Source organism: Pygocentrus nattereri, chromosome 1 (genome assembly GCF_015220715.1).
Source record: "Pygocentrus nattereri isolate fPygNat1 chromosome 1, fPygNat1.pri, whole genome shotgun sequence".
NCBI lineage: Eukaryota > Metazoa > Chordata > Actinopteri > Characiformes > Serrasalmidae > Pygocentrus > Pygocentrus nattereri.
In genome coordinates, this window is record NC_051211.1 from 47,536,401 (window position 1) to 47,551,007 (window position 14,607).

At 38.0% G+C, this 14,607-nt stretch overlaps 1 protein-coding gene across 2 annotated transcripts in view; it reads left to right on the forward strand.

Annotated features, from left to right (window-relative positions):
• Nucleotides 1–14,584, forward strand: part of mkln1 (muskelin 1, intracellular mediator containing kelch motifs) — a 38,121-nt gene extending 23,537 nt beyond the window's left edge. For both annotated transcript variants that reach the window (XM_017712189.2, XM_037541016.1), the window contains exons 13-18: nucleotides 5,983–6,130; nucleotides 8,089–8,203; nucleotides 8,671–8,810; nucleotides 9,352–9,454; nucleotides 10,643–10,697; nucleotides 10,872–14,584. In XM_017712189.2, coding sequence (XP_017567678.1) covers nucleotides 5,983–6,130; nucleotides 8,089–8,203; nucleotides 8,671–8,810; nucleotides 9,352–9,454; nucleotides 10,643–10,697; nucleotides 10,872–10,993 — 683 coding nt within the window. In that variant the 3' untranslated portion in view covers nucleotides 10,994–14,584. The remainder of the gene's footprint in view (nucleotides 1–5,982; nucleotides 6,131–8,088; nucleotides 8,204–8,670; nucleotides 8,811–9,351; nucleotides 9,455–10,642; nucleotides 10,698–10,871) is intronic.
• The last annotated feature ends 23 nt before the right edge of the window (nucleotides 14,585–14,607 follow it).

The following is a 14,607-nucleotide window of genomic DNA, read 5'->3' on the forward strand; positions in this document are numbered from 1 at the left end:
TGTAAAAGTCTTTTGCTGTTCTGTTTCTTTTGTGAATGTTGTTTTTTGGCCATTATAAACGCTAATATTGATTTATTTGCAACTAGCTCATATTGGCCGGTAAAATCTGCACATCGATTTATCAGTCTGGCTCTACATCTGTTAGTGATGCGTTTATCATGGATAATTATTGCGATAACATTAAAAATGATTTATCACAGAACCTGAGTTCTCGTAGTAAAAGATTACCTGATGCTTTTGACATAAGCCTCTAGAAGTACCATATTATCATACTAGTTTGTTAGATGTTATTATTTTATTATTTTTAATATATATTATTAGTCCTACTAAAGCTATTTAAAGCAAACGAAAAAGCAGACCGAAAATGACAGGGACAGCAATGTCCGCTTTGAATATTTTTTGATTTCCACAGCTGTGTGGAAGTGACCATTACTCTAAAATGTGACCACAGAGCCCAGTGAACGTTAATGACCTTAAGGATGGGTGGTCTGTTACTCTGTGCTCAGGCACAGTGTCTGTAGAACCACTTTTGCCTGCAGGGGGCACTTCTGCTGAGCTTTATGCCAAAGCTGAGGCAAATTAGACCCTGCGGAGGTGACTGCGGGCTGTGCGCTCTGCTCCTGTTTACTTTGGTTTTCATTATGTAAAGCAACATATCTTCAGGACATGAGTTTTATTAGAGTTAGATGACATACGTGTGTTGCTTAGTTTGGGAACAGGATCCTGGCTGAAGTCATACTATCTGTCCTTGCTTTGCTGGAATATAGCGGGGAAACATCTTTTGCCGTCAGATTCTGAGAAGTTGAGCCTTGTTCTAGAGAAGTGACCGAGTTCTTAGAAATCCCTGTACGCCTACACTGTTTGTGGTGATTCGCAAACCCGACACATGCAGTAATTTGATTGCTCAGTCGTGACGCCACAGACACTTGCACGCATTTTAGCTCACAGAACAATGCACTGCTAAGCATTCTCCAATAAAGTGGACTTTTAGGCTTTATCAGCTGACGTTAATGGTGCAGAGTGGTGGTGGGTTTAATATTTTAAGAAATCACACAACCATTAATGTTTGTCATAGAGGACATGCAGCAGATGTAGTAGTAGATAGCCATCTATATGGTGGGGGGAGAACAAGAGACAATGAGATATTATACAGGCAAAGGCTAGTCAGACACTTCCTACCCTCGTAAACACTCTGCAATCTCAGTCTTGGCCTCTGTGTTCTTTCGGTGTGTGTGTGTGTGTGTGTGTGTGTGTTTGCAGCAAAGAGAAAGAGAGGGAGTGACAAAGAACAAGAAATTGAAGAGAAAAGAACAGAATGTATTTTGGCAGCAAAGAGGCAGCAAGTCCAAACATTGCACACATAATCAGTTTCAAATGTTTATCATGCTTCCTCTCTGAGTGATGAAAAAAATATTTCCATTATTTCGCCTGACCCTTGTACTCCAGTACCAGGATCTGATCAGTTTGTCTGTCTATAATCTGCACAAGTGGACTGGAAAAGACTCTACCCCACAGTACAAATACTTTAGATCTGTGCCAATTGCTGTGTAAACACGCCACTGACACCAAACCCAGCTTTATGCATTGCCCATGACCTTAGGTTGGTTAAATTGCACATTAAAGTAGTCCCAGCCTAAAAACAGCACAAGAGGCTGGCTTTGTAGATAAACCAAGTGATAAGTCTTTGTGGTTTGGCCTTTGCTAGTTCCTGTCATACTTCTCTGCTCTGTTGCTTAATCTGTCATGCTTATTTTTAAACTCCTTGGCCGTTGTTTTTAATTGGCTGTTGGATTTGATATATGCAGAGCGTCATAAAGTATATTAAACAGCATCTGTTCAATATTTAAATTCTATCAGTGGGATGTTTTTATGATGTTCTGACCTCCCTCAGCATGTTCTCTCTTTTGGATGTCACATACAGTTAGGTTTCTGATGCTATTCAGTCAAAATTTTTTCTGTTGTAATGCAGTTTCCTGTGCTGACAGCTTAGCTCCTCAAAAGTAAGTGACAGCTTCTCCCTCAGCTGCAGTGTAAACAGCGTCTGCTGCTGCCAAGGGCACTGAGGAAATAGGAATCTGAATAAACGAGTTGTTATATTCATGTGTGGTCTCCTTGGTAGCATGCTGGTAAAACCCTATGCATCAAGCAGTGGTGTACAGTTAGTTACCTGCATTGCTCGTAATGATGGGCACTTTCAGTGCTGTTGTTATTAATGCATATTTTGGCTTTTTTTTTTTTTTTACTTATTAACGACACTTACTACATACTTTGTGTCACAGGTACAACACGTAAAAGCACTACTGCTGCTTTAGGCTTTATTCAAAGAAAAAAAATGCAGCCTTACATAAAATGACAAACAAAGTCCTCTACATTTACCACATATTATTAACCCAAGTTAATAAACACATTTAACAATTTAACAAGCCCTGATTGGGGCTTGCTTGAAGGTCATATTCATTGTTTAAATAGTAATCAGTATGAAGTCGGTAACCCGCAGATTTAAAGATTTATTGGTCATGGGGCAAGCTACATAGGCTAACAGTTTGCTAACAAACATGTTTATGGGCTACAGTGTAAGGCTACACTCAACAGAAGCAACATGATGTTTAAAAAATTAATTGCAGACAACCTTAGCACTACGGGGTGGGAATCTCTAGGCACCTCACATTTCGAGTACGAATTAGAGGCTATGATGCGACTATAAAACAATTATTGATGCATCTTTTTTCTATACAGAATTTCTATTTTCTCACTGTGTGTGGACTTGGTGGTTTTAACGCAAAGTATTTGTAATGATCCATAATGCATTTACTTCCAATGTCTTTTATTAATAAATCAAATGTAAGTGATGTGGCAAGTGAACTGGAAGGCTCGCATTCACTGCTCTTGTTTGAAGCACATGAGATGTAGGCTGCCGCTGATTTATGACAAAATATGCTGTTACGGTGAAATAAGACCCTGTGACAATGAATGACCATCCAGCATGTTATAGCCGTCCTACCCGTTTTCTTTAGTGATTTAATAACTTCGGTTTTGGTCTCGTTGTAGAGAGTGGGGGGGGTTCACTGTGTTTGTAAAATATCTTCGAGACGGGATGTGTGCAACATAGAGCTAACGCCCTAGTTTTCAACAACTGAGAACTGGCGTGCAGACTGCAGGTCACATAGCAACGTGGTCTCGCCTGGCTAGTACCAAACAAAAAGGCAAAGAGAGATGCAAGACAAACATTTGGAAACAAATGGGCTTATTCGCATTTATAAGCAGTGCAGTTGGTTTTCTGTTAAGTTAAATCTGCAGCGAGAGACTGTCAAACACTAAAAAGTTGTGAAGATATAATCAGCTTCTCTTTTCCTGTTCCACCTTGAGTGGTACCGCTTTTGCATTGCCTCAGTCAGAATTTAAGGTGGAATGGGAAAATTCCAACAAGAAGCTGGCAAATGAGAAGTGACTTCAGCCTCGTAAAACAGTCGACCGTTGAGACATTTTACAAGAAATTTATTCATCTTTTGAGGAAAAGTGTCCTGGTGCAGATGGGAGGAAAGTGGCTATAGCTAAAGCTTAAAGCAGAGCAAAGTAAGTCTTTGCTTTCGTTTATGTTTTTTAGCTTATACTAGGATATTCGCACATACTGAGACATATTGGACATAAAATGTTGTGACTGCCAAGATGGTTTGATTTATTTATTTATTTATTTATTTTTGGAAAGGATGAAATGGCTCTTCTTAACATTTGGGTTGTTGACTCCAGACCTAACCTAGCTTTTAATGCAGAGGGTGCCGGTTGGATTTCTCGCTCATCCATGTGTGTTTTTGTTATGAGCCGTCATAGACTGTCCAGGCTGTCATTAAATCTAGTGTAGGTAACGCCAGGTCTGCCAAAGTGGCAGAGTTAGCGCTGTGTGTACATCTGCTATTTGAATCCCTATCCCTCACATAAAGTGACATCTCTAGCTGTTTTGGTCCCAGGCAGAACTACCAGCAAGTAGGTTGTTCAAGCCTTTTTTTTGTTTGTAGTGTAGTTAGATGCTGGAAACTGTAACAGCTCCTCAGCCACTAGAGCTGGGTTGTTTACATTGCCTGGGATCACCAGGCACCGTCAATCATTTTGCATTCTGACACACCTACACAGTTATGAGCAGGCAGCAGTATGAAGCATGTATCTATTATTAAATTGTATTAAAGTGTGTGTGTATGCATGTATTTCTTAAATCTAATATGTATTTCTTAAATGTAATACTGGTAAGCGCTTTTCCCCATCACCTGTCTTTACTAGTAAAATAGAAATTTAAACATTTGAAACCATGATGGCGGCTTTAATCTAGTCTTTCTTTTTATCAAGGGGTCTCGTGCAGTTGGTTGCAAATAAGTGGTGTCAAGGAGTCAACACCACTAAATCCAGTTTCTGAAGTTTGTCGACCCTGGAAATAGTTAAAATTTCCAATAAACAAAGTTATGTGTTTGTTAGATATCAATTTATTCCATTTATATATTGGAGTATTTAATGCTGACTTGGGGATGCTACTAGATGATATATTGCACAGGATCCTGCAGGAATATTAAGCTATATTTTACTCGAGTAATTGGTTATGCACTCAGTTCATATCTGTGCTTATTTACCAAAACACACACATTTGTAATAATAGTAATAATAATTATACAGCTGTTACTGAGTTATTCATATAACAATTATGCCAGTGTTCATTAATATTCATTTCTCTGTTTTGTTTTTAGAGGGTTAATTTTTTTAAGCCACTTGTTGTAGCCTAAAATAAAGTTAATCAGCAAATGCTTTTTGATAGAACTTTTATTGTTAACATATTTGGAGATATATATATAATATAATGTTTCCTTGAATGCATCAGAAATTTGTGCCAGGCATCCACGTCACATCTCCTTAAAGCATGACAGTCAATCAGCAAATGCTAGATGCAAAATCTGCAGTAAGAGGCTGGAGGCAAGTTTGATGAGTCATCTCAAATATGTAGATAGTGATCTTTATCAGAGTACCACCATGCGTCCAGTCCGCACTTCCTGACTCAGCTCTGTCACGTAATCACTTCAGGCTAGAATATTCGCTCTCTTTACTCCCTTTCTGTCGTAATTAATGTTTTACAGCAGGTTTAAAACTTAACGGAACAAACAGAAAATCTGTTTATTTAACCAAAATCAAGTGTTTTAACCGTATCAGTAAGAGTTTCCTCCACAAATGGCACAGCACAGAAGCTGCTCTACAACTACCACAAAAAAAAAAAAATCATCACATTCAAGTATATTATTACAGTCACATGCAAAAGTTTGAACAACCCTGGTCAAATTACACATTTTGTTGAAAAGAAACGCTTCTTCTGCAACTTGGCATTGGCACTGGCAACGTGGCATTATCTGCCAGTTATAGAGCACAATTTGTTTATTTGCCATGTTTTATATATTGGTGAAAAACATTAAAAATGTGCCATAACTTTTACACAGCTGCATTTTATGTTAAATTCAACTGATAAACAGTAATTGCACTGTATTCTCTTTAGAGGGCGTGCTAACTTATTTTCACTTAGAAAATCATGTTATTTGCCCTGGGATCCCAAAGCTCGGGTGCATACAACTGAATTTTAAATACAATTTAGAACACTATAGTCACTGTAGTGAATGTGAGTGTGTGATTTGAATGAATCTCTGTGGAGCTGTTACGAGAGGAAAAAACAGACTTGGTTTTACTGATGTAAGATGTGCATGTAGTGCAGCCACTGTGAACTGAAACATTGATTAGAGTGGAAGCAGATCTGTTCCATCCAACTGACTAATGACTGATGCATCAATTTCAATTTTTAGGGGTGATTTTAGAATTTAGGATTAAATTCTAGATTTTAGAACATTCTTGTACTTGTTTGGAAATGTCTGAGTATTTAAAGCCTGTAAAATGCTATTGGGTCATCTGTAAATGTAACAATAATAATAATGATAATAATAATAATCTTTTGTCTTTCAGTACCAATGACTGGGTTCACTCAGCGTGCCACCATTGACCCAGAACTGAACGAAATTCACGTCCTGTCAGGCCTTAGCAAAGACAAGGACAAGCGAGAGGAGAACGTCCGCAACTCCTTCTGGATATACGACATTGCACGCAACAACTGGTCAGTCTGTCTGTCTCCCTCCATCTCCCCACCAACCACTCACTTTCCTTTCTTGTGCCGTTTTTCTCACTCTCTCTTAGCCGCTTTCCTCTCTTGCTCACTTGCTCTCCTTCCAGTCCTTGAGAATCAGCACTATTTCTCTGGTACTGCTTTTTGTACATGAACTTTCTTATACTGTTGCCAAACCACTTAATCATAAGAACAGACTGAAATAAGAGCATCTCTGCTCTTGTACACATGAAAAACCATTTCAGCACTTTTGTTTTTACAAATAAATACTCTCTCTCTGTCTTACACACAAATATAATTCCCTGTGGAGCATAACTAAAGCAAATATTATAGTAAAGTTGTACAAAGCCAAAATTCTCTTACTCCAAAGTCAGTGTACGATTATAAGTAGTTCAGCTTTCTCTGCCTTTTGCTTTGTCTGCTTGCACAGATCACACAAGCTTGAGAGTGTGAGTTCTAAAATGAATGGCCTTCAGAAAGTTAGTAATCTTTGAGCCCATCAGAGGAGGACAAGATGTTCTTATGTGTGTACTTGAGGGGGAAACCCACTTTGTTCTTTGTTAGCTAATTTAAGTCCTTTCCTGTTAAATTTTGAAAGAACAGTCTGTCACTGTTTCCTCTGGTTCTGCTACACTAGCTTCTGTTGTGTTTTATGTGGCAACAGCCTGTGTTTCACTGACAGAGCATATTTGTCTCTGTATTTAAACTTGGATTTGTTGAAAAGAAAAAAAAAAAGAAAGAAAGAAAAAGGGATCATGACTGTTTGCTTATGTTATTGCTAATTCACTTTGATGGGGAAAAAAAAAATATGTATGTATGTATGTTTAAAACCAATCAAAAGAACAACTTTGTCATTGCAGTAGGATTATGCTGATGATTCCCTTGTATCGGAAGCCAGTAGATTGAATCTGATAAGTTTTAGAACCCAATTTCCTTTTGTGTAATATCATATGTACAACCTATACATCTGTAAAATTAGACCTTTTGAATAATAGATATCCAATTCACATTAACCCCCCTACAGCACAGCGGAAGTTCACGGTCAAAATATGGCAGGAGAACCATGTTTTGTGACCTGTGCAGTTGGTTTCATTTTCAGTATAAATCAACATTCTAAGCAAAGAAGACTCATTTAGTTTTTGCTTTAAATTGATTTAAAATACATTGATTTCTGTGGACAGATTGATTTCTATAAAAGCTAAACAACAGTCTACAAATTCCATTACAAGTGGTGATGCCGGGTCCAAACACCACATGCCCTATGAAACCCAAGTGATTGGCAAAGGTTTTAGAATAAACTCAATATATAATAGATGTGGGGTCTGAAAAGATGTCTGCCAAATTTCACACACACTGACCTTTTGATCTTGGCAAGCAACAGATTTTTAACAAATAAAATGCGCAAAATAAATCTACAGCAGTTACAATTGTATTGTAGTCTAAATTTGCACCAGGTATTCTGTTCTCTTATTCTTAAAATCTCTTTGGAGCAGTGCAGACAGACCCCGGTCAAATTGCATGTTTTGTTGATTTTCTAAGTCAAAGTTAGTTAACACATCCGCTACAGGGCTCAAATTTAAAAATGGTATCCTAAAACACATTTTACTGCACAGTTTAATGTACATAAACATAAAACCTAAAATGTGCGAGAACTTTTGCACTGACCACGTTTAATGTTAAATTATTTGCCAAATATGTTAAATTCAGCAAGTAAACAGTATTTGTTTATTTTGTTCATTAAAATGTGCAGAAGTGTGTTCTCTGTAGAGGATGTGTTAACTTATTTCCCTGTGACATTTGACCAGGGGTATCCTTACTGTTGCTAATGGCTGTATTGGATCTCATTCTGTCTGTTATGGAGTCTAGGCTTTGAGTTAGTGTTTACAGTGGGTTAATATTGTTGATTAAATATCCAGTGATGTTATGGATGTGTGTGTGAATGGCTGTAGGTCGTGTGTTTACAAAAATGACCAAGCTGTGAAAGAGAACCCCAGTAAGACACTCCAAGAAGAAGAGCCGTGCCCTCGCTTTGCCCACCAGCTAGTCTACGATGAGCTGCACAAGGTAACACTGCTTATTATAGTGACTTTAATATTGCCTAGAAGACACTGCAAAATAAAGATCACAGGGCAGTATAACGTTTCACACTATACCGTGGTTAAACAAATATCAGGATAATATTCATCTGTCTCAGAGGATGTCCCTGTATTACTCTTTGCCATTTTCAATCAAAATGTGCTCTTGGTGCTTCATAGCTGACAGAAAAACACACTTTACACTTTACAAACACAGTTTTCTCTCTCAGATGTCCGTGTGCTTTTACTCACATTCAGAAACTACATTACATGTATAGTAAATTCTTGAATCGATACTAAATAATCCCTTTTGTAAGAACGCGGATTTGTTTAACAGTTACTTTAAAACAGACTAGCTTGCCAGGCTACTCTATAATATTTAGATTAGGAATTCAAGTTTAGGACTGAAATGTATAATCTTTTTCAATTGTCTGCCACTGTGCATTACCACTGCAGGTGCATTACCTGTTTGGGGGGAATCCTGGCAAGTCAAGCTCTCCTAAGATGCGGCTTGATGACTTCTGGTCTTTGAAGCTGTGTCGCCCATCCAAAGAGTACCTGCTCAGACACTGCAAATATCTAATCCGCAAATACAGGTACCATGAGTGGTGTTATGTTGTCTTTGTATGTAGCGTTAACAGATTAGGTCTGACATTCAGTGGGCATGGTGTACAGATACATTTGATAATTACCTAATACATAATTAGGAATACATACATAATTTGTATTATAAACATTCTTTATTACTTTTTGCATCAAATTTTAATTCTCTTTCTGTATGGTTTGGTAACAGGGCCGTAGTGAGGTTTCTCTTTGTTGTGCTCCTGCAAAGTTTTATATAATTGGCATATGATGCTGCACTAAAGCAGGTGATTAAATTAGAGCTGTATTTTTCCATGTGTCAGTGACATTTCTGAACACAGAGTGCCCTCTGGTGGTTAACTGCAAAATTACTGCTCTGAAAAGATGACTGCTTAACATGTTCAGTAATTGTGTCATATTTGACTTTGTTAGCTGTGCCTGTATTTCATATATTTAAGTTTTAATAACAGGGAATTAAATTGGACTTTGGATTTGTGCACAGCTTGCTTTGAGTCTTAACACTTTCACTAAAACCTCTTAAAAATCTGTGCGCAGGTTTGAAGAGAAAGCTCAGACAGAGCCTCTTAGTGCCCTTAAGTACCTGCAGAATGACCTGTCTCTGACTGTGGACCACTCTGACCCGGACGAGACTAAAGAGGTGAGGTGTCATACAGCCATTGTCGCCGCTATGTTGCTGCATGGATCTCCAATCCTAATCTGTGACTGGTGTTATATTTGAGTCGTTGGTTAACATAATTAAAATACATTTTACTTTCATTTACATTCATTTAAACTCAGTTACTTTTTTTTTTAATCAGTATTATAAAGTTTTGAGATGTGTTACACTCACAGCAAGTAGTGGTAATTCTGCTGCTGTTAGAATTTCTATGGTTTATTCTACCTACCAAGGTGATGGGGCTGAAAAAAAGCCCCAGTTACATAAAATGTATTGCTTACAAATGTCCGAGCAAACAAACTAATGCGTGTGAATGGTAACAACAGTTATCTTTAAATGCTGGTAATGATTAGACCAGGGAGTTAATACATTAAAATAAGACACATCAAATGCATCTTGCTGTTTTATTTAGCACAGATTTTATATAATCTAATGAGCATTTTAAAATGGTATGGCCCATGACTCTTGTTTGTTAAACACAAGTAAGCAGAAAATCTTTGAAAATGAAAAGTCCAAATTAACCAAGTCAAAACAAAATGAAAGGCTGATCTTATTGAGCATTTTACACTCTTGCTCTGTTGGGGAATGAACAGCCACTCAGGTGGACTCTGGATTTTTGTTGGTAGGTTACTTTGAAGTGATTGTTTTTGTTTCACAGTGGCCATTCTACTTTTAAGTAGCGCCACAGGCTCTGAACAAAGAGAGATGCACTTTTCTGTTTGTTTTGAACCCTTTTTTTTTTTCTTTGATTTTTTTTTTTTTTTTTTTTCCCATGCTGCTTTTAAACTTTTTCATCTCATATCTAGTCCTGTTTTCTATTGATGAATTGCCTTCAGCTAAAGTCGTTTACATTAATACATGTTGATAAACATAGAACTATTACACAAGCCATGCTGATCCTTGTTCATGCATGTTGCTGAAATATGAAATATGACCTTTTTTTTTCTTAAACTTTGCTACCGATTTGTTTTCAAGTGCTCGAATCGATCCCGTGGAGTATTTTGCTGGGTAGTCACCGAATCTTAATCCATAATTAAGATTATGCTTGTGATTTGAAAACTGCAATTCTTCAAGTTGTGATTTCAATGTATAAACGCTAAAACTTTCAGCTGTATGTGTTGTAAACCTTTTTGATGCTGATTTGTAATGTCACTTCCTTGTGCTTAACAGTTTCAGCTCCTGCCCTCTGCTCTCTTCAAGTCCAGCTCGGACTTCATTCCACTAGGTAAGGCAGTAGCAAACTGTCTTCACTAACGTATCATGCAAATGACCCACAGTGCACAGCTTTTATTGGCTTATTTACTGTCAGAAACTCATTTGTGATTCTTTCTGTCATTTCCTTTTTCTTTTTATTTCTATTTGTTTGACTTGTCTTTCTGCTCTTCTTTTTTTTTGGCAGGTTTTTCAGATGTGGATCAAACATATGCTCAACGCACGCAACTCTTCGACACACTGGTCAATTTCTTCCCCGACAACATGACCCCGCCCAAGGGTAACCTCGTTGACCTCATTACCCTGTAGCCCTGCCTCCTCACACTACTCCACACCTCTCTATGCCTCTCAGACTCCTCCCACTGAAAGCAGAAGTTATTTTTCTACATCTTTCCACTTCAGATTTGCCACGCCCACTGAATGTGTACTCTTCACATGGGGGAAGCGCTTCTGAAGTAACACTGCTTATTTAACCGACAACAACTGAACATTAATTATATATAAATATGTGTATGGAGGAAATATTAAGCCAAATCTGAAATCATTGTCATTGAAGTGTTTTTCCCTTCCCTGGAGCACTTGGTTGTTTTTTATTTTATTAGCTTTTCGTTCCTCTTTGCCTCCTCCCCCAGGTTGAGAATGTTGAACGAGCAAGAAACGTAATACCCGAAAATCTGCCAAAACTTTATTTTTCTTCTTTTATTTCAGCCTGATTCAGTTTCATGTCTGGTTCAGTTATATTATGCTTGTTTTTTTTTTTTCTCCCCATTTTTGGAAGGCTTCTTTAGTGTTTACTTTAGGAGGGGTGAGCCTGAAATGATCAGGACTGTGATGTGGCCCCCACTTAAGCAACTGTAAAAGTTAAAGCCAATGCAGCAGTTGTTTTCCTTTGTATGTGTGGGCTGTATATTGTAGCATTTGACTGCCCCTGTAAAGGTTTTGCTGAGACTGCTGTTTTGCGAGTGCGATTTCAGTTTGCACTCTGAATTTCTAAGCCTGTGGGAGTTTGTGAATGTATTTCTCTTTACCCCTGCTGCCTATTTCTTTTCTTTTTTGAAAAATAGATCAAAATGATGGTCTTAGTCTGAACCTGCTGCTGTGAGGTTGTCTACATAATGATGATGATGATGACGCAACAGCCATAGAACTTGAGCTCAGCAGACTTCCATTAACTGTTCAGTCATTCGTACGACCTCTAAGATAAGTCAGTAGATATTTGTTGTGTGATGTGATCTGAACACCTTTATTCAGATGAAACCACTGGTGCTAAATTACATAGTTATTTAATTTCTGATGTTTGGCATATATTGTTAACACCCCTCTCTTGTTTTAACATAATTAATAGCAATTTGTTCTTAGCTGAGTGGTTGTGCAGTATAACCACAACTGATGTGTCCATGCTCTGCCTTCAAGTCTGCTTTTTTGTTGGGAGATTGGGGAAGGTTTACATGACAGTGGCCAAAATCCCATTCACCCTAATGAATTTGTAGTTTGGAGTTTAAATGCTACGTAGCATTGAGTTTCGAAATTAAATGCTACTCCACTGAGTTTGGAAACCCAACAACGAACTTTGTCATGCAGTGTCTGCATGCAAAATACATATTTAAGATGAATAACACTCTAAATTTGCATATTTTGCTAAAAATTAAATTACAGTTTTACATTTGCATTACAAAGCTTGTCCATCCTAGCAGCAGTTGTTATGGAAGAATGCATTTGTGGAGATGAATTCCAAAAGCAATTCCTGCTACATTTCTTCTCGGAATGCAGAAGCGAGACTCCCACAATGCGAACTGGCACCGACTCCAAACAAGCCTTACTGGGGACCACCAGTTGTGTCATAGCCCCTCCTTTACCTTCTGTTGTCAGTAGTAAGCTTGTGTCCATGTGTGTTTGAGGTTTTCACTTGTCCAGTAGGTCTTGGAGATTCAAGGTACTACTGCATTACCTTTGCCATTGATTGTTCCTGTTGATGGCCACATGATCCATGGTCCAGTGATGCTTTGGGAGTCTCATGATGGCACTACTGGACAGGTCAGAATGTTTTAGAGGTAGTCTTCCATAAGATGGGGTGTGTAAATATAGACATGTATAGATGTATGTATATAAGATCTACTATTGAAGTGTTCCTATTGGCCTAACTCTGAAGCGTTTCCCCCTGAAGGCCTTGTATGTTGGGACATTGTGTTGAACAGATTGGTAAATAATGTTGATGCTTAGTCCTGTTTAAATTTATTACATTTGAAGACTATACACAGTCTGATTCTCTCTTTTGACTACTTTGACTGAAATGACCGCATATAATTACAGTTACATGCAAAGCTGTCTATATGACTTGGTGCAAGAATTTTCCATTTTTCTGTCAATATATTCTGACTGTCCTTGCTTATTTCCAGCAATGTTGCTCAGTTCTAGGCTCATCGGCACAATATTGCAACCTGTATGGCCATTTTTGATTCTTACCATTCTTAAACCTGCTGCTTAAAGGAGTAGTTTTACACCAAGCAGTCAATCAGCTCGGACATTTGTCCAAATTCTGCTTCTTTAGTCTGGAATTAGAGCTGCTAACCTAAGATTGCTAAGAAACATTGGAAGTAAGTAATCACCCAAACCATTTCCATAAAAAAACCCCTTGAAAAACCCATGAAAAACCCCTTTAACCTGCTGCAACTGCAGCCAGGTCATGCAGACAAGTTGATGTAGTTTAGAACACAGTATGACTATGAGCTGTGAAAAACAAAGAACAATGTAGCTAAAAGAAGGGGCAGTCATGTAAGACAACCAGAATCACTTCTTTCTTTCATTTCTTTCAATTTTCCATAATTTAGTGTCCTTATGCACAAGACAACCAAAAACAGGACTAAAGGACATCACAGCTTAAATGCACCATAGTTTAATGTAGGAAGAGAAGCTAAGCAAGCTTACTCAGAAAATCAGTGCATTGTCAGATTATGAATTTTCTGCACAAATGAGCCTCAACTGTGTACATGAGCAAATGTGTCTGTTGGATGCTGGATCTGCCAGTGACTGCTCAGACTCTGCTATAAGTTTTCATACAACAGAGACCTGGTAGTGTAATTACAGGTGCCGGGGAATGCTGACAGTGTGTCTGCTCCTCATTTTCATAGGTTTATCATATTATTGTAATTTAGTAGTTCCTTGGGTATTACTGTGCAAATATTGTACCTACGTAGTGATGTTTTATAGCATGTCTCTGCGCTCCAGCCTCGCAGTGTTTGGAGGCAGAATAGTACCAGAAAGCAGGGTGATGTTTACATAGCTTATCATTGAAATTGAAGCAGCTTGTATGGTTTGGGTGACTATTGACTTGAGTGTTTATTTAGCACTGTTAGCCTAGCTGCCCCAGTTCTAAACTAAAAAGTCATTCACATGTATTGACTACATTTGGCATAAGTGGGTAATCGTGTAAATGAAAACTTTTGCTTAAGTATTTGCTTTTCAACCTGAATTTGTTTTGCCCTTTTTTGAATTGAGACTCTCCCCATAGTTGTTTCTTGGGACTGATTTAAGTTGTTAGGGCTGTGAGTGCTGCTACAGTAATTTAAGACTTGTGTGCTCGGAAGGTCCATGTGTGTGTAGACAAATGTGAAAGAGGACAAACACAATAGGAGCACCTTTATGAAATGTTATGCCAAATTGCTTCTTTTGGTGTGTATTCTCTGTCTGACATTAAATTAAGCCTTCCAATTTTATTTTTCTCCTAAATCCCTCTCAAACTCCCCTAACCCCCTCAACCCACCATCCTGATTGAGGCTAGTGGGCTGTGTGAACACTACACTGTGGCTGACATGAATGTGTAGAACATATTACAAAAAACAGCATTGTATGTAATGTACATAATGAATAAAGATTGTATTTTGGTCAGGTTTTCTAAGTAAAGGCCCAAGCCTCGTCATTTCGGA